Source organism: Lepidochelys olivacea (genome assembly GCF_965140295.1).
Source record: "Lepidochelys olivacea isolate rLepOli2 genome assembly, chromosome: 1".
NCBI lineage: Eukaryota > Metazoa > Chordata > Testudines > Cheloniidae > Lepidochelys > Lepidochelys olivacea.
The window spans coordinates 148,658,359-148,678,116 of record NC_140411.1 but is presented as its reverse complement, the minus strand read 5'-3'; the positions used below and the strand labels follow the sequence as shown (position 1 = coordinate 148,678,116).

General features: G+C 39.9%; 1 protein-coding gene across 4 annotated transcripts in view; it reads right to left on the bottom strand.

Moving 5' to 3' along the window:
* Nucleotides 1–19,758, bottom strand: part of IL1RAPL1 (interleukin 1 receptor accessory protein like 1) — a 1,123,909-nt gene that overhangs the window by 40,201 nt on the left and 1,063,950 nt on the right. For all 4 annotated transcript variants that reach the window (XM_084649011.1, XM_084649010.1, XM_084649013.1 and 1 more), the window contains 2 exons: nt 7,346–7,478; nt 4,511–4,656 (listed from right to left, as the gene is read on the bottom strand). In XM_084649011.1, the coding sequence (XP_084505137.1) occupies nt 4,511–4,656; nt 7,346–7,478 (279 nt within the window). The remainder of the gene's footprint in view (nt 1–4,510; nt 4,657–7,345; nt 7,479–19,758) is intronic.

Here is a 19,758-nt window from a genome sequence, read left to right as displayed (position 1 = left end):
AGCACTCAGAATCATAGAATATCAGGGTTGGAGGACCCTCAAAGCAGGACCAATCCCCAACTAAATCATCCCAGCCAGGGCTTTGTCAAGCCTGACCTTAAAAACCTCTATGGTGAATGTTCTTGGGAGTGAAGCTAGTTGAAAGGGCAGGGCAGTGAACTGAAAATGATTCTGATGGATATAGATTCCAGCGACCAAGTAGGATTTGGAGATTAAGCTAACTGAGACTGAGATTGGCTGATGCTAAATTATCTCTCAGGTCCACTGGTCTCAGTGTTTTTTTCTTATCAGCATTACTATAACATCCAGAGTTTGAACAAACAACTGATCATTTTTAACCAGGAATATCTTATTTGAAATATGCCTGCTTAAGGGTGATGCACCATTACTCTTCTGGCTAAGATAAGACTGCCTGTATTTTACCTGGGAGCTTTATATAATGTTGATCTATAATTTGACACTGAAGGCCAGATGATATATGAATTGATTTCTCTGACCTATGTTGGAAGTTACTTACCTTATCCACCTAATTTACTGACACCCAGGCTAAGGCTGATCTGGAGATATTAGGACAGCAGAATTGCATGACTAAGAGCTGGTAGACTTGATGCATGGCTGTCTCAGTGGATGTCATGTGCAAGTGAGATATTCCCTTCAGGGCTGAAGAAGTGAACTTCATGTACAATATCAACACGGAGTCCGGTGGCACCTTAAAGACTAACAGATTTATTTGAGCAAAAGCTTATGCTCAAATAAATCGGTTAGTCTTCAAGGTGCCACCAGATTCCTTGTTGTTTTTGTGGATACAGACTAACACGGCTACCCCCTGATACTTTACTGAATATGACTCCTGAATTTACTCAGTTCAAGAAAGCTGATCTTTCTGTCATCATTCCGTTGATCTAGCCAGAGTGCCTTACCATCTGTGTTTTCTCAGCAAGAGAACAATGTTCTGGGGATGGATGAATGGACTAGGAATACCACGTGTAGAAAACATGAGATCCTTTCTCCAGACTTTAGATATTAGCTGGCCCTTCTCTAGCTTCATTGTTGTGGAGGCGGGTGGTACTGAATATATTATACAGAGCAACAACTACTTTTTCTCTTCTTCAATTTTCCCGTTGGAACAGTCAGTCAAAAATGGATCTTTCCCTTCTGAAAATTCTGATTTTGACAAAACCCCATTTTCCAGTGGGAAAACCTTTCATGTGAAATGTTTTGACCAGCCCTAGGTTATAAAGATCAAAGGCAGCAGACTAGTTATGACAGGTAAGTCAAACAAACAAGCATACTGGTGTGACCACTACTGTAGGGCAAGAGGCAAGAATGCAGTGGGGACAGTGGGCCAAGAAGACATGCCTCCACGCTGCAAAAAAGACATTGGCTACGATCTGCTATAATCAAGGGGAAAATAGCAGAGCCTTGTGTCTGCCCCACTGGCAGCTGGACCACAGAAAATGTTATAATGTTAGTTTATATATTTTGCTTCTTAATCATATAAAATAAAAATGTATGTAAAAATAGGGTTCGAAAATCTAGTTGAAGATGTACCAGATTTATAAATGATAGTCACCACTGATAACAAAATCAAGAAACAGTACCCAAGAAGCATAATTCTCTTCTCTTGGATAAAAAGAAAATAACTTGATCTGAACAATGGGGAAGTAAAGAGGTTTTGTCTAGCAGAATGGAGAATGGAAGTGAGGACTCCTATGGTTCTCCTCCCATCCCTTCCGCTACTGTTTCTCTTTGTTAACCTGGGCAAGACATTTAGGCCCAGATTTTTCAAGGTATTGAGGGATTGCGCACTCACCATTAGAATGTCTAACTGATCCTAAATCCCAAAGTACCTCAATTCCTTCTGAAAATGAGATTTAGGCCCCCAAATCACTTAAATGTTGTAACACTGAGTGCAACACTTAAATACCTTGAAAAATCTGGACCTTAATCTCTCTGTAATTCAGTTTTCCCATGTTAAATGGGTACACTACCATCTTCACAGGAACTCTCATGCTTCACACTTGACTGATGTTTGTAGAGCACTTTGTGGTCCATAGATGATGCTGATATTGTTATGAGTAATAATACTTCACTCTTATGCAGTATAGCACTTTATATTTTAAAAACACTAAACAAACACTTCCAAGTATCTTTGTGATTTAGGTAAGTAATATTATCACATTTTGCAAATAGGAAAACTGAGACACAGAGGTTAACTAAGTTGATCAAGGGGACACAGTGAATGGCAGAGAGACATAGAACTCTGAAGTTTTGAGATCCCATCCCTGAGCTCAGTTATTCTTACCGTGATCTATCTAAATGGACTTTGGCTGTATTGCACCCTATTTGCACAGTAATTTTACCATTTTCAATGTCTCAGAGCACTTAGTGAGCTTAACCTCATGAGATCAGCCTTCACTGAGTGACAGTTGTTTAGAATTAAACATCCCTAATAATAAAACAAAATAATGCCAGCAATTAAAACTTAAAAACTTGTAGTGTCACTCTAGATGTCTTTTAATGTTTAATGTAAAATTTCTCTAATTTATTGGTAGTTACCGACTGCACCAAATAATCAGAAATTAATAAATACTCATCCCTAGCAGAGACTAAATGTGGGTCTAAACAAGAAACCTAAAACAGAGTGTTGCCATGGTGATTTACAGAAAACCAAGCAAGCTGTGCAAAGCTTGTCCTTCTAGGAGACCTGAGAGACTAGTTAGAATTTTTATCTGTCACGGTTAATTTTTCATTTCAATGAAACAGTTGTCAAAGTGCAATGTATGTAGAATGCTCATGATAGGTACCCTTTGCATTTTACAGACCCACTATGGTCACTTTTCAAATGAATATTTCAGATTCAAGCTATTTTTAAAAACATATGCTATTTCTAACTTTTTGCTCATTGTGATGATGATTTAAATTTCTGAATATTTCTTCATATGCATGTCATCATGAGGCTACATGCTATGGTGTGTTCGCTATACTGACAGCTCCATGAAGGCATACAGGAGGAACAGAGTGAATGAGGCCATGTACACTGCCAGATTAAAAGGCTGGCAGTGGCAAAACTCCTACTTGGGTAGGTTCTATGTAGTGTCATAGTCTTACTGCTATTGCTGGTATGGAAAAGTAACAGAAAGATAATAAAAAGATCTATTAAATGTCAATGAATTATTGTTTTTAAATTCACCAAAACTTTGAAATTATTTATCTTAAAAGATCCATACGTTAATTGTACTATTAAATGATAACCTATGGGTTTTCTAGTGTTTACTGAATTGATCTCATGACATGGGTTCAAATACCTCTGAATAGACCCCTGCCTACCTGCTGGTCTATTAATAAACTTCAAAGATGTGCTAGCTGGTTTAGACTAATTTCCCAACTCAATACTTGCAAGAATAAATGGCAAAGCACTTACTGTATAAATGCCAAGCCAAACAGATCATTTGATTATTTCTGCATTCTTACCTCTTTGAGATAAGTGCTATACCTTAGTGCAGTAGAATAGCCACAAAGCATTATTGTTCTATTATTTTGTAGTGGGTGGGAAAGAAACATAAAATGTTATTATTTATGATGGCTCCCCTTGTGGTCCCATTTTGGATTTACCCACATTTCTCATGTGACAAGACTAAAACTAAAGAAGTGACTGCTGCCTTAATGTAAACGGACACCTGAGAAATACAGTAAGAAACTGGCCCTTTAATAAAGGGGTTAAAATAAGCACAATAAAAAAATTGACTTTGGTCCTGATCTTTCATTTCTTACTCAAGCCAACAGGATTTTGCTGGAGTATGGAGAGCATCAGGCATAGCATAGGTCAAAGTGGAATACATTATAGGAGAGAAAGTGTGCAAGTGGACTGAGAGTCTTGTTTAGCAAGGTGCTTTCTGTCTCATCCTAATTATCTCAGTGGGAGACCACTGAGGCCATTAGTTAGGCTCAAAGCACCTGTTATCAGTGAAAATAGGAAGACCTTTAAAAGTTTGTCTCTCAATAGTCCCTCTCTGAGACCTTTGGATTAAATACATTAGAACTAAAATCTCTGAAAAATGGGGTGATTCAGAAAAGGCAGTAAATTTCCTAGTGGGACTTTTATTGTACATTTTTCAACAGGAATCTATTAGCTATAACTTTTGTAATATTTGGGCTTTTTTTTTTTGTAAACAGAAAATGATTAAAGTTATATTACCAATAGCTTCCTACCCTACTAGCCTACTAAACTTTTATCAGTGGTCCACACCCATGAGCTGTTGAATGTATCTTGTATACAGTCATTATTAAAAAGTGTTATTTTATTATATTTCTTGCGGTGACAACCACAGTTAACAATGGGCTTCCCTAGTTTATTTCATAGACCTTCACAGATGCAGGGAAGCAAACAATCAGCCTTTGCCTTTCAATATCTTAGGCTGATAAAGCTAAGGGTAGCCTCTGAAGGAAAGTTTACAAATGCAACATCATTACAATGTACAGTAGCTATGTTAAAAAGTCATATATTTACCCCTCTTATGTAGAAGAATGCTGGCATGTCTGCGTCCATTTCCATTTTCAACATAACATGAGTAATTTCCTAGGTCCCCTTCTTCCACCGAGTCGAGAATTAATGAGATGGAAACTTCCTGTTCTCCAAGATGTTCCTTAATAACTCTACAGAAATGAAATAATTCAGACATAATTCTCTGTTTGTACCATGTCACAGCATTAGATAATCATGATATAATGTTACTCTCAATTTGCAGCTCTCTGCATCAAACCATAGCCAAATTTGAAGCCAATCTTAATTAGATTATATTATGCTCTTTTCTTCCTCACTCCTAATGAGGAGGTTTGGCTTTGTAGATGTTAATGAGAGCTGCAGTTAATTATCTTCCTTAAGCAGCGTGATGCACACACTGATAACATATTGAGGACTGGGAAGGAGACCTTGATGAGTTTACATTCTGCTTAAAAGTAGGATATGATCTCTTGAAATGATAGGACATGGTGTAGGTCTGGAGAGGTTCCAAATGGTTAATTCCCCATCGAGGGTGCTACTAACGGTATGGTCCAAGCTTTGTTTTTATCCAAAGGCAATTTTCTGAGATGCTTTGACATTTCAATAGGAAACAGCATAGCCATTTTTACAGTAAGAAAAATCATTGCTTCATGTTTATTTTACTAAGCAGTTATAAACCAGCAGTGAAAGCTGGAGCAGTTAATGTTCTCTTGGTTAATACCATTCAAGTGGATATTAAAAGCAAGCACCTCCTGAGTAAAAACCTCTTTGGATACCACCTGTCTTCCCTTTCTACCCATTGTCCCCTCACTAGTCCCAGCACTGGTTTTAAAAAACCAACCAAGCAAACAGGAAATTGCTTCAAACTCTCATCACCCACACTATTAACATGCCTAAAGAAAATGGAAAACACTCTTCAGGGTCCTCCCTGAACAAACACAGAACCAAGCCAGTTGTGAAGAGGATTATCACTTCTTGAAAATTTTTAAAGGCCTAAGTCTCTGGATGACAGGCTGTAGGAGAGCTTTAAATAAGAAATACAGCATACCACAATTCTATGTAATTTGGTGTATTGGACTTGGGCTCAGTGGAATAAAATTAGAGTACACGCGAGTGAGATATTCCTGACTCTACCTTTCCATCACCTGAGGGAGGTGGAACATGACTCGAATAACCTTGAATGTTTGCATGGCCTTATTGGTTTTGATACTTGGTTTCCTCTGTTACTTTAGTTTATCTGAAGATATTGAGATTTAATTTGAGAATCAGACCAGATTAACAAGGCTATGGAGCAGCAAACTTTTAGTAAGAGATTAAATTTAAATATGCTAACTTTAGTCTGTCATAAGTATTCATTGTGGATAACATACCTATAATCTAAACTGCATATGTAAATCATTAAGAAGTCTTTGCTGTCATTTTATACTGGTAACTATCTATATTTTAAACACACACACTTATACATTCACACACAGAGTACTGGTTTATATACTGTGTGGAAAAAGGTTCTTTTCAGACCCATGTAGATACTTTAGAATCATATTGTGCATAGCAGCTCTCAAACTTTAGCAACCTGAGGACCCCCTTTTTGATTTAAAATTTTTTGCAGACCCCCCAAGCCCCCCGCTCAGCCCCAAGCCCTTCCACCTCTTGCCCCCAAGGCCCCATCTCCGCCCCATCTCTTCCAGCCCCCCACTCCACCACTGCTCCTTCTCTTCCCCACCTCTTTCCGACCCCTCCCCCGAGTGTTCCCCATCCCTCCCAGTGCTTCCTGCACACCGTGGAACAGATGTTCCCTGAGGTGCAGGAGCCATTGGGAGGGAAGAGGAGGAGCTTACCAGCGGGGCTGGCAGCCCTGGGTATGACTTCACTCCCTTCCTAGAGCACCTCCCATCCCCACTCCTCTCCCTCCCTCCCAGCGCCTCCTGCACACCGCTGAACAGCTATTCCCTGGCGTGCAGGAGGTACTGGGAGGGAGAGGGAGGAGTTGGGGGGGAGGAGTTGATGAGCAGGACCCACAGGCCCCTGGAGTACCCTGGTAGACCCCCACGGGGTCCGCGGACTCCAGTTTGAGAAACTCTGTTGTACATGATTTTCTAGGGTATGTCAACCAGAGCATTCCTAATGAACAGACAATCTCAGATTACAGCAGTACTTTTAGAAGCAACATAAGAATATGATATTCCTCCCCAGCTGCACAGTATCTAAGTATTCAGCAGGTAGAAGTAGACCATATGAAAGAAAACCATGGCATTGGAAGACAAGCAACATTCTTGAGGTTTAGTTCTTCTATAATAATTGAATGTAATTCCTTTCACATATAACAGGAACAATAATATTTGGAAACAAAGGCCAGTTTTTGACACAACATTTTATGCTCCATCGCTTTAAAAAGTATTTATTTGTGAGCCCTGTTTCTTGACATATTTATGTCCCTTGAGATCTTCTCAATAACCTTTCAGTGTTCAATACTGCAAATGTTTTCTGTTACTTGATGAAGCCATGGTATGGATTATAATCTGTTACATCACTGCATTCCTGTGTCATTTATTCTGATTTTATGGTGCTAAAACTAAGATGAGAATCCTGCCAGCGCCTCCACTTTCTCTGTTCCCCTTTCCAAAAATAATCTACTCCACAGCTTCACGCTGGTGTAATATCACTGAAGTCAATAGAGTTACACTGACATGAAATAGGTGTAACAGAAGAGAATCAGGCCCACAGCCTTTTCATACTCATGTTAGTAATAAAATCTATTTGTTACTTTTACACAGTACTATTCACTATAAAAACAAATACAGTTTTAATCTTGATTGAGAGAACAAAAATGTTGCTTTTTACCTAATATCACTTTCCCAGACCCGATTTTCATCCAAATCTTCAATAAACTTCTCTCCTTTCATCCAATAAATTAAAGGACTGACATCTCCACTGTATCCAAAGAAAGCTCGGCAGGTTAGGTTAGCAGAATTGCCTGTTACAGAGAATTAAAGAGAATATCTTATTTCAAAATTTGCAAAAATATTTAATTTTTGAATCAGCTGCAAGAAACCCTTTGAACTCTTATATCAATCCGCAAAAATCATTGATTTGCACATATAGTTAGTTGTAGTTTAATTTCCAACCAATGTTTAACAAATTCTCTGGAAACAAAAAGAAGAAACAAATTATACAGAAATAGGGCCCAATCTTGCATTCTTTCACTGAGAGTTTGGGTTTACAGGAATGCAGGATCAAGTCCGTAAGAACTTGCTAGTGTGCTGATTTACCTAACACAAAAATAGACTAAACATCTGGTCTATTTCCATGTTTTTCTATTAAAAAAAGGTACAGGTTATGAAAAAAATATATTTTCAATCAAATCCGTATTTGCTTGAGTTTACAGCAGTTACTGTAACAGTCCCCGATGGCCTCATTGCTATTTCTACTGCCAAGATACAGCCATTAAAAGCAGAGGTGCTTGTTCCCTGTTCCGTTATCCCTGCAGAGAACTGTCAGTAGGCAATCATTATGTGGAAGCCAAAGATATGATTCACATTCCCAACCCCAGCCACTTCACTGAGTCGTGAACGTCAAGTGTAATGAATAATATATTTGTGTACTTATTCCACATTTTGTGAGCCATATTTTAAAATATGAACAGAAATCCACACAAGGAAAACAGGAATACAACGTGCAATGTTACTAATTTAATGTTACTGCAAGAACCTTAATGTGTACTGTTTCTGATTTGACTTGCTTTGATTTGATTGTGCAACCTTACATTGCATTAATTCAGTTTGTTTTAATTTTGCACACAGAGAAAGCGATACTTCACATATATACTGTTCATGTGAAAGTGACTAATTGATAACACTGGCTACAGTTAGACATACTGCACAAAGGTACAGTGTTCATTGTTCCCATTTACCTCTGTAAAGGCACCTTGGTCTTAACCTGTGTCAACTCTTCTGAACGATTGTGTGCTCTTTTCCCTGGTAGTGACTATTTATCTAGAATTATGTGGTGGTTTCAGGAGTAAGGGCTTGGTCTTTCTTGCATGAAGGGAATATTATGATTCTTTGGGACTGGCCCTAAATCAAGATCACCAAACTTATCTTCAATGTACATTTTCAATTTTTAGTCTTGGGTCTCTAAAGACTAGCAGACTACCACAGTGTCTGTAATGGAGCTACAAATAGAGATGAAATCAGTGGGCCTACTTGCAGAGTAAGGTATTACTCAATGTGAGTTGGTGGAGAGGATCTGGTCCTTAGAGAACACATGAAATGAACAAACGTTTGCACAACTTATTTCCATTTTCCTTTGGAAACAACTGCAGGATACTGTTGTGATGCTTTTGGGGGGCACCCAGGATTATGTATCACCTTTGTTACCCACCTGCCACAGTGAGAGAGATTTGCTGGTATTAAACTAGGTATCAGCTCCCTGTCACTCCAGTCCTTAGCCACCTGACAATCTTCTCAGAAACTTTTCTAACCTGTACTTTAGCTTGCAGGTTCACTTTAGGCGCACCCCAATCCCAAGGGCCCTTGAAATGCATTCCCCTGTAATATCCAGCCTGGACACTCACAGAAATTGCCAAGTTTGCTGTCTCCAAAGTGACACTTATATGAATGTATAGTAAAAAGGGAATAAGTTTATTAACTAAGAAGGGAGAGTCACAGATTTAAGTGAGTATAGTGTAAGAATAATGGAAACAGCAATGGTTACAAATGAAACAATAGACTAATCATTTTAGCAGGCTTAAACCTGTCTAAGATAAGTTTATCACCTAAAGCAAACTCTCAGTATGACCAGCCCCACGGGCCAGGATCCAACTTTAATGAATGCAAAAAGCACAGTCCTTTTTGCTCCCTCACTGGTAGATAACAAAGGGGTTCTTTTTCCTTCTTATAGTCTATCAACCTTTGAAATGGATCCTTTTGAAGTGTACTTTGAAGTGCACTAGATAAGATCCTCCTCCCCCTATCACTGGGTCGCCAGTGTGCCATCACCATGCTATTTTCACATCCCCCGTTAATTTGTTTTTTCTGTTCACTTTACTCGCAAATGTAACTCCTATTGAACTTGACTCACAACGCTAAGTTTACATTAGAGGTGGGGAGATAACTATGCTCCCTCCTGTCTGGAAGGAAACTTGATTCTATCTGTGTTTGGTGTTTAAAGCTTAATATCAGTAAGTATCCATAATTCCTCATATAGCAGTTAATACACACATTTCACAATGATAGCAATGACCAGAGTGTTACTGGCTTTAATTTGATACCTCACACAACATTCTTTATAGGTGAATATCATGACAGCAATGTGTTAGTTGTAGTGAGTTTATCAGGCTTGTTAAGAGTTTCTGACAGAATAGTCAACCACCAGTGGGCCTCTGTATCACAACTGTATGATAGCCAGATGGATAATTATTTAATAAGAGTCTTATTTATTGGAATTTATTTGCAGTTTTCCAGGAAAACATCTGGCTTCCACCCCTGCTGACCTATTCACAGACCTACAAAGCATAAAACCTTGCAATGAATGTTTACATTTTTAAAGGCAAGAGTCACTTATAACCTTCCTTCAGCTGTTTCGCAAGTGGATTATCATTGGTCATTCTGTGAAAGCTTACCTTCACTCAGTGCAAGGTAGCAACAGTATGCGTCACAGACCATATCCTCCTAACCATATGCAGAGAAATTCCCTGACATATGTTGTCATGGGTAGTATTGCTAAAAATGAGTACCAAGTCGGCATGAGTGTCCAAATAGTTGGCACAGGGAAGAGGAGAAGGTTAATCTAATAACCAGAAAGCAAGACATGGAATTCCTGAATAATGGAGGAATTTTGGTAATCTCAGGGCGACCCCATGGAACACAGCTCTGCAGCAGGCAAGGGGTTTAGATTTTCCAAATCCCAAAATAATTTGAGTGGAATGAGTTGAGAGTTGAATTAGAAGCTCAGCTAATGTAGGTCAAATACAGAGTACAACTTGGTAAGCTTTCAGGCTATATCTTTGTAATTAAACTTTCTTGATGAGTTTAGGCATCACACGTAGCTTTTCACAGCAATTCTGAAGCAGGTTCATACAAATGACCTTTTATTTTCTGCAGGATACCTCAGTTGTCACATTTCTTGTTCCATGTCACTAACCTTGACTTTGTTTAGTTTTCTAGGAAATAGACTTTTGCTTTCTCTAAGAGTACTTTATGTACCTGATTTCAATTTCGAGGAAGTACAAGGTAAAAGTAACTGTTGACTATCAGTCCCAACAGAGGGTCAGAGAGGACCAGCTGCCCCAAAATTGTCCTAGCAGAGCTTTGGCAGGAAGTTTTGGCAAGGGGAAAGACAGAGATGGAGTAAAACCAGGGTAATCCCTGACAATACAATTATGATAAAAACATTTGTGTGGTAATTGTGACAAGAGAGTGCCTCCTACTCATTCACATACAGCCACTGGATTTTTATTGCTCTCAAGTGGTAAGAAGGCACCTCAGTTGTTTGTCTAATCCAAAATATGTTTTCTTTAGCAGATAATAAGTACCACTATGGCATTACCCAACTTTGTCTTAAAATGGAGAGGGCTACCTACTGAATCACCATCACTCCAGCACCTTGGGCTTTTCCTGGCGCTTTCCTACTAAGTACAACCCCAGTCCAATACTTTTTAGTTTATTAGATCTGAGAAGATCACAGCCTAAGGTAGTTTGGCTGCTAGCCAATTTACTCCTGAAGCATCAAGGTTAGGATCCACAGGGGTGCTGAGCTCCTACAGCTAGCAGAAACCTGCTGAACTGATTTTTGTACTCATTGGGCTCTAAGCCATGTAGTAGTGCATATTAAATAAATATCAACCCACAGACATTAAACACTGTATTTTGTTAAGATAAAAATGCATTAGAAAAGAAAAAGTTTAAAAGACTGAGGCTTTTCCCTGACTAAATTGTGAGGGATTTTTTTTCCCGATGCATAAAATATTTAAGTATGCTTTTAGACACAGAATTTAAAGTTCCTATTCAACATGATATATTTACATATGGAAAATAAACGAGGAAGGATGTACTGTCCCTTAGTAATACTGTGCAGATTACTGCTGTTGAACAAGGGCCATTAATATATCAGGTGTTCAGCTGTAAATTCATCTATTCTTTCTATTATAGCTGAGCTTCAAAATAAATCCATTGGAAAGGTGATTAGCAGGATCCTTGTGAGCAGTTACCACAGCTAAAGACCTTGCTTATTCCCTTGCACTAACAGCTAATTAGAAGGGGTGGGAAACTGTCAGTTGGACAATTTCACTGAGGGGTCCTTGATTCTCATATAGTCTATTTTCCTCCCTTTGCCCTGCCAGAATCTGAATTTCATAGGGGCGGACATACTATAAAATTGGTGACAGTTGGGGGATGGAGTGGGGATCCTGCAGCCTCACTGAGGAGGATATCAAGAGGATAGTAAACAATGTTGTAAGGATATATCTCACCCATTGCCCCCTCCATGGTTGCTCCTCTACCAAATTTAATCATCTTCATGGCATGCTACAGGGTTGTTGTTTTTTTTTCTGTAGGAGTAGGAATTTGGAGAAAGAGGATGGGGAACAGTTTGTCAGGAGCGTAGAATGGTCTTTATGGACTTTTGGCTTTAATAATTGGTATTTTTAAAAATTTTTGTTAAGCATAATTGATTATTAGAGGAGCATGTTTGCAAATCTAAGTAAATAAACTAACTCTAGAAGATGCTTTCCCTTTAGCCAATGTAGAAAACAACCTCAGAGGTGGTAATTCTAGGCCATTCACGGTTACCCTGAAGCAATTACCTTCGTAAATGATAATTTTTGTAAAGCTTTGCACAACTACTAAGACTGGATTGATAACAGTGCACATCTGACAATGAGTGGGCATGTTACGGTTACTTTGAATGCTGCCATCTTTAATTTTCTTGTCAATGCAGGATTATTACTGTTTTAAAGAGTTGAAATCCATGTTTAAATTTGCTAACAAGGGCATCCACCTCTCTCTCTCTCTCTCTCTGTTTTGCTGCAGCATGTCATGAAATCTCAAGATAATAGCTGTCTCCATGTGGGTCCTCAGTAATGGTTTTACTCTGTGTGCTCCACTGGAAAGGGCCCAAAATGCGAGATGAGAATTATCAAAGTGAGACTGCTACACGAGCAGCAAATAGACTCTAGAAAGGGCAGACAAAAGAGAAAAAAAACTGAATTGTTTCAATGGCAAAGAGTGAGGCTGAATGCAGATTAAGTTGAACAAAAAGAACTTTATAAAACCCTAAGCATTGCTCTGTCCATGTGGCTGAGTTTCTTCCAGCCTGACCCCCGCCCCCCGAACTCCCTGCTTCCCTGGTGTCTCATCAATAACAGTACATCCAGGGAACATGGGTCTGCTGTCTCCAGTTCAAATAATAATGCTACACGAATGTTTTGTGCCTTTCAGTACAAGTCTTTTCTTTATGTTCAAAGAAGAATAAAATAAAAAAATTTAAGAGAACACCTACAAAGCAGCAAACATCAACTGTATTTGTCTGCCTCGTCTTTAGTTCTGAAGATGAATATGTTCTTGCTTACCTTCTGTAAAAGCAAGAATAAATTGCACTAAATGCTTCTTCAGCTTCTTGTGATAAAGATGCATGGTCAGCTCTAACCAACTGGGTTCAGTATGAGGCACTTTGAAATTGATCAAAAACTTTTTGCGATCTAAAATGGGAACAATCCATGTTATTCAGCACACTTTCTAACAGGCCAGAATGTGAGGAAGTGCCTTCAACAAAATGTATTAATTTCAAATTGGCAAATCCCATCAGCAGAGACAATACTTATTTTAAGTACTATATTTCTCCAATTAGCAATGTTCTGGACATTTTCAAGCTGCTGCTAGAGTAGCTCCTCTCCACTAGAGGACACTGCCTGTCTTTTTTTAACAACAAAATATTTTGTTTAATCAGGAGAAATTGCCCAGAGTATAAGCTCTAATTAAAAACATCAGCATCCAGAGAACCTGCTAGTTGCAATTAGCAACTAGTGAATGTTTTGTGCTTGAGTAAAATGTCATCTTGTACGGGCAGTTTAAATTACATTTGCACCATTAGTCATACATGCTGGAATACAGTGTAATGGCATTCACGTTACCCTTTGATTTGATAGACTGAAGGACAACCACTTCTGTAGGAAGCAATGATAATTTGAAGATATCTTAACGGAAACCTCAGAAATATGTTGCACAGCTGACATGTTAGATAGCCATGCCCAGCATCTAATAATGATGCATCTGAAGAAGTGGGTTTTTTACCCATGAACGCTTATGCCCCCAGATAAATCTGTTACTCTTTAGGTGCCACCGGACTCCTCGTTGATTTTGTGGTTGTAGACTAACACGGCTACCCCCTGATACTTTATAACAGTGAGGGGTAAACCAGTGGAAATTCTAAGTGGCACTGGAATATTAGTGTCTTGTAATTGTATGTTGCAAATGGCACAACATGATGCACAGATGCAAAGGCAAGCTTTACGTTTATTTGTATAGGTACCACTAGAATGTCAAATTACAAAAGTTACCCTGTCAAGGTAGACGGGACCAAAAGCTCATTCTTGCTCTTTTTCACTCACATGCACAAACTCAGATCCCTACCCTGTGTGTTTTTTTAAAAAATATATGGTTTCCTTGACACTGATAAAATTATCAGCCTTCCAAAATGAGGGCTGCAACACCACTACATTCACAGATGCTAAGCTCGGTGGCAACTCATGACAAACCTAAGCCACACAGATTGGACCTGTTTGTCTTGACAAAATCTCTTAGAAGCAGAGCAGGCAGGGCGATACTGCACCAATTTCCAAAGAAGTCTCATATTCCAAGGAGATTGGCAGACAGGTTGTTTTAAGATGTTGTAATCCATGCCAGCATTTACAGACACGGAGTTTAATCATATTTTTAATGATTTATGTTTATTCCTTCAGAGGAAGACTCTCTGTAGAAATGCTAACTCCCTGCTTGCCTAAACCTACTACTATGCTGCTCTGCAGTTTGCACACATATTTTGTGATTTGCAGCTTCCACCATTACAACTTGTTAAATATCGTGGTGTTCTCTTCATATGTCAAGTTATATCACATTGGCAATTATTATGCACTAAGCATAACACTGGGGCCTGGGAACACCTAAATGCCAGTCCTAGTTCTCCAGCTGACTTTTTGGGAGGTCTTGGGAAGTCACTAGACTACTGTGTCTCAGTTTCCTGTATCCAGAAAATGGTATAAAAATGTGTACTTACCTCTGAAGATTAATGAGGTCAACAGACTGAAGATGTAAGTGTTAGGTATTATGATTAAACAATTTTATGCAAGCCATAAAGTGGCTGAATGCCATTACACACTCATGTCTCTGAACTAAAACACCTGTCCACAATTTTGAACAGTGCATAGCCTAGGATATTAAACTCATTTGTGGAGAGGGTTGAATTTCATATTTAATTAATTTTCCTGGGTCAGAATATACATTTAGAAAAACATACTACTCTTGATCCACAGCAGATCTCCAACTAATATCAGTGGGTGATTGGGGTAGAATGTGACTTTTAAATATTAACAAAAGTTTTAGTTATTATTAATTAAGATTGGTTGGAAAAATGACTTATTTTTCCTGTGGAAAATTTTTGTTGAAAAACCAATAACTTTAAAACCCCAATGTTCAGTTTCGGGGTTTGTTTGTTTTTTTTAATGAAAATGCAACATTTTTCACAGAAAGCAGAAGCTTTCTGGGGAAAAATAGTAATTTAGTTGAAAACTCAATTTTCTATTTAAAAAAAAGCTTTGATGGAAAAATTTAGACCACCTCTAATATTTATTCAGTACCTTATTGCTGCATTCAGCACCATTCAGTAAGCAAATAATTTAGTCTTTAGGACCACTGCTATTCCTCTGCACTATGTATTTCTTCCATCCAAATCTTCCTTTCTCAGTTTCTGTTCCTCTTACTTTTGCATGTCTCTCCCTTTCATCCATCTGGTTTTCCTTCCTTTCAGCACCTCTCAATTTCCTCTACCTTGTGACCTTTGCTTCCACCCTGTCCTTGCTCATCTCATCTACTAAAATAACAAATACTTAATGCTAGCACTTATATTATTACCATGTAAACTTCAGTGTTAATATCAGAATTTGGATACACCAATCAGGCCAGACAAAAACACCATGGTTGGCATATTTGGCATAGAATGATGATCTATATAACTAACTCTTATTCATCTGGTATGTGGTACTACATGTTAATAGCTTGCATTTACTTCAGTAGGTGTGCTGAAACTCTTCAGTTTTTTATCTGATGTAACAGAGAAGCTTATAACGGGGCGAGTGCTGATACAATTATTTTCCATTTAACATTTGTGCTAAAATCTTGATCTTTGATGTTCTCATTGATTATGGGCCTATAAATGTAAGGAAAATACCAAATTCAAACTATGATAATTCTATCAAAAATCACCGCAAGGTCTTTGCTATGGCATTTCTCATGTTGGAAATACCCTTTGGAGAGTCAGTCTTTACATTTGGTTAAATATCATTCACTATGGTGAAGCATCTCTTTAGAACACACAGTCAACAGGAGAGAGGGAAAGGACCCAGAAGCTTTCCTGGATTTATAGGGTTGACTACAGTTGTGGGAAGAGAGGGGTGACTCATGAAGTAGAAAAGAGATTCAGAGAGTCTAAGGAAAATACCTATGAATTTCTTCAGTAAAGTAGTGTGTTAGCTATGATGTCCCCAATCTGGAGCAATTAAGATCATCAGAGGTCACTAGTTCTATTTCCAATATTTTAGCCAATACAATTGTAGAAAGTGAGCTACTGTGCGGCAGGTGACAGTGCTGATTACCACATCTACCCAAAGAGTGGACTGCTGTCAGCTGGTACTTAACATGCTGTATAACACCACACAGTTGTTTTATATTACATTTTCCATGCTAGGGAACTCTCAGAATTCTGTATCATCTGTTTTTATGATGGCTATAGCGGGCAGCAAGCCAATTTATTCAGAACATTTACACTCACAACTCAGAACCACGTATGGGCCTGAATTCCAGCTTTTGCTTGCTTAGTAGCCATATTGACAGTTAAGAGTCTAAGTTTGAAGAAAAGGATTGTAAAAAAATTGCGAGCTTTCTAAATGTGACCATTTCAGACGTGTTTCTTTGCATTTTCCAGATTAAAAAACAAACAAACAAACACAAAACGTACTGTCTCTGATTGCCCCTGATAATAGAGCTTCTTTGAACCACTCTAGAAGCACAAAGCAGTCAGATAGCAAGTTTAACCAGCATCCTCCAGATTCTCCTTGTGTAAGGAACTCTGCAAGTGGCAAAGTGTAAATATGACAGCACTATGGCACTTCCCCTCCTGGCTTCCAGAGCAAGGGGCTGGGGGCAGGCATGGATGAATGGAATGTCACTATGTTCTGGCAATCCCTGGTTTGGTTCCAGAATGGTTCCTCTCCTGGGGCTATAGGCAGCCTGGTGTGGTTTAGAGAAGCCCTGAACTGGCTCTGGATTGGGAAGCTCTTGGTGTGTTTCTACGGTCTTCAGTTATGTTTGATTAAACAAACAAAAAGAAACGTCATTAAATTATTCCTGAGTTAGATGCATTTATCTGAAACACACTAGTAGCTAAAACTACTTGGATTTCTGAAAAATGGCTGTGATCCAACAACAGAGCTACAGACCTGCGCTCTGAATCATGGAGCTACTCGGGCACTGTAATACTGAGTGTTGCAACCTGAGGCACCCTGCCGCCCAGTAGAATTCTCAATCCTCAGTTAGGCTCTCTCTCTTCCCATAGAGTGCATGGCGAGCATTAGGTGCCTAAGGAAGGGATCCTCAGAAGCCAGCAAGCTGAGCAGAGAGACACCTAAATTAGCCAGGGGTGAAATGCAGAGGAAAGGCTAAGGGTATGTCTACACAATTAAATACCCCTGGCCAGGGTCAGCTGAGAAAGGTTTGCGGGGTTTGGGCTGCGGGGCTGTAAAATTGCTATGTAGACATTCAGGCTTCAGTTGAAGCCCGAGACCTAAGACCCCATGAGGGGAGGAGGATCCCACAGCCTGGGCTCCAGCCCGAGCCCAAACGCCTACACAGCAATGTTTAGCCCTGCAGCCTGAGTCTTGCAAGCCCAGTCACGGCCATGCTGTAGGTCTTCTATTCCAGTGTAGATGTACCCTTAGAATCATAGAATCATAGAATATCAGGGTTGGAAGGGACCTCAGGAGGTCATCTAGTCCAAGCCCCTGCTCAAAGCAGGACCAATCCCCAACTAAATCATCCCAGCCAGGGCTTTGTCAAGCCTGACCTTAAAAACTTCTAAGGAAGGACCTCCCTAGGTAAAGAATTCCAGTGTTTCACCACCCTCCCAGTGAAAAAGTTTTTCCTAATATCCAACCTAAACCTCCCTCACTGCAACTTGAAACCATTACTCCTTGTTCTGTCATCAGCTACCACCGAGAACAGTCTAGATCCATCCTCTTTGGAACCCCCTTTCAGGTAGTTGAAAGCAGCTATCAAATCCCCCCTCATTCTTCTCTTCTGAAGACTAAACAATCCCAGTTCCCTCAGCCTCTCCTCATTAGTCATGTGTTCCAGTCCCCTAATCATTTTTGTTGCCCTCCGCTGGACTCCTTCCAGTTTTTCCACATCATTCTTGTAGCGTGGGGCCCCAGACTGGACACAGTACTCCAGATGAGGCCTCACCAATGTCGAATAGAGGGGAACGATCTGCTGGCAATGCCCCTACTTATACATCCCCAAATGCCATTGGCCTTCTTGGCAACAAGGGCACACTGTTGACTCATGTCCAGCTTCTCGTCCACTGTAACCCCTAGGTCCTTTTCTGCAGAACTGCGGCCTAGTCATTCGGTCCCTGGTCTGTAACGGTGCATGGGATTCTTCCATCCTAAGTGCAGGACTCTGCACTTGTCTTTGTTGAACCTCATCAGATTTCTTTTGGCCCAATCCTCTAATTTGTCTAGGGCCCTCTGTATCCTATCCCTACCTTCCAGCGTATCTACCTCTCCTCCCAGTTTAGTGTTATCTGCAAACTTGCTGAGGGTGCAATCCACACCATCCTCCAGATCATTTATGAAGATATTGAACAAAACCGGCCCCAGGACCGACCCCTGGGGCACTCCACTTGATACCGGCTGCCAACTAGACATGGAGCAACTGATCACTACCCATTGAGCCAGACAATCTAGCCAACTTTCTATCCACCTTATAGTCCATTCATCCAGCCCATACTACTTTAACTTACTGGGAAGAATACTGTGGGAGACCATGTCAAAACCTTTGCTAAAGTCAAGGAACAATACATCCACTGCTTTCCCCTCATCCACAGAGTTATCTTGTCAAAAAAGGCAATTAGATTAATCAGGCATGACTTGCCCTTGGTGAATCCATGCTGACTATTCCTGATCACTTTCCTCTCCTCTAAGTGCTTCAGAATTGATTCCTTGAGGACCTGCTCCATGATTTTTCCAGGGACTGAGGTGAGGCTGACTGGCCTGTAGTTCCCAGGATCCTCCTTCTTCCCTTTTTTAAAGATGGGCACTACATTAGCCTTTTTCCAGTCATCTGGGACCTCCCACAATCACCATGAGTATTCAAAGATAATGGCCAATGGCTCTGCAATCACATCTGCCAACTCCTTTAGCACTCTCAGATGCAGCACATCTGGCCCCATGGACCTGTGCTCGTCCAGCTTTTCTAAATAGTCCCGAACCACTTCTTTCTCCAGAGAGGGCTGGTCATCTCCTCCCCATGCTGTGCTGCCCAGTGCAGTAGTCTAGGAGCTGACCTTGTTCGTGAAGACAGAGGCAAAAAAAGCATTGAGTACATTAGCTTTTTCCACATTCTCTGTCACTAGGTTGCCTCCCTCATCCAGTAAGGGGCCCACACTTCCCTTGACTTTCTTCTTGTTGCTAACATACCCTGCAGCCCCTCCGCACATCCTAGGGGCTCCCCGCGCAGATTGGAACGTAAGTCCTTCCTTCCTTCAATAAAGCATAGTTTACTATTCTTAGGCCTGAGTGTCCTCCTTTCGCTGGTATCTTCCCCCTCAGCCCTTGCGGGCAAACACGTACTTATCCTTCACTTTTTCCTTAAGTTTATTTATCTCAGTGTTGTAGACATCTGTATGATATGTATCTTGAAGTTGGTAACCTCTTGGAATTCCACCACCATTCTTGACTCGAGTGTTTAGAAACAAGTACGAAAGGACGG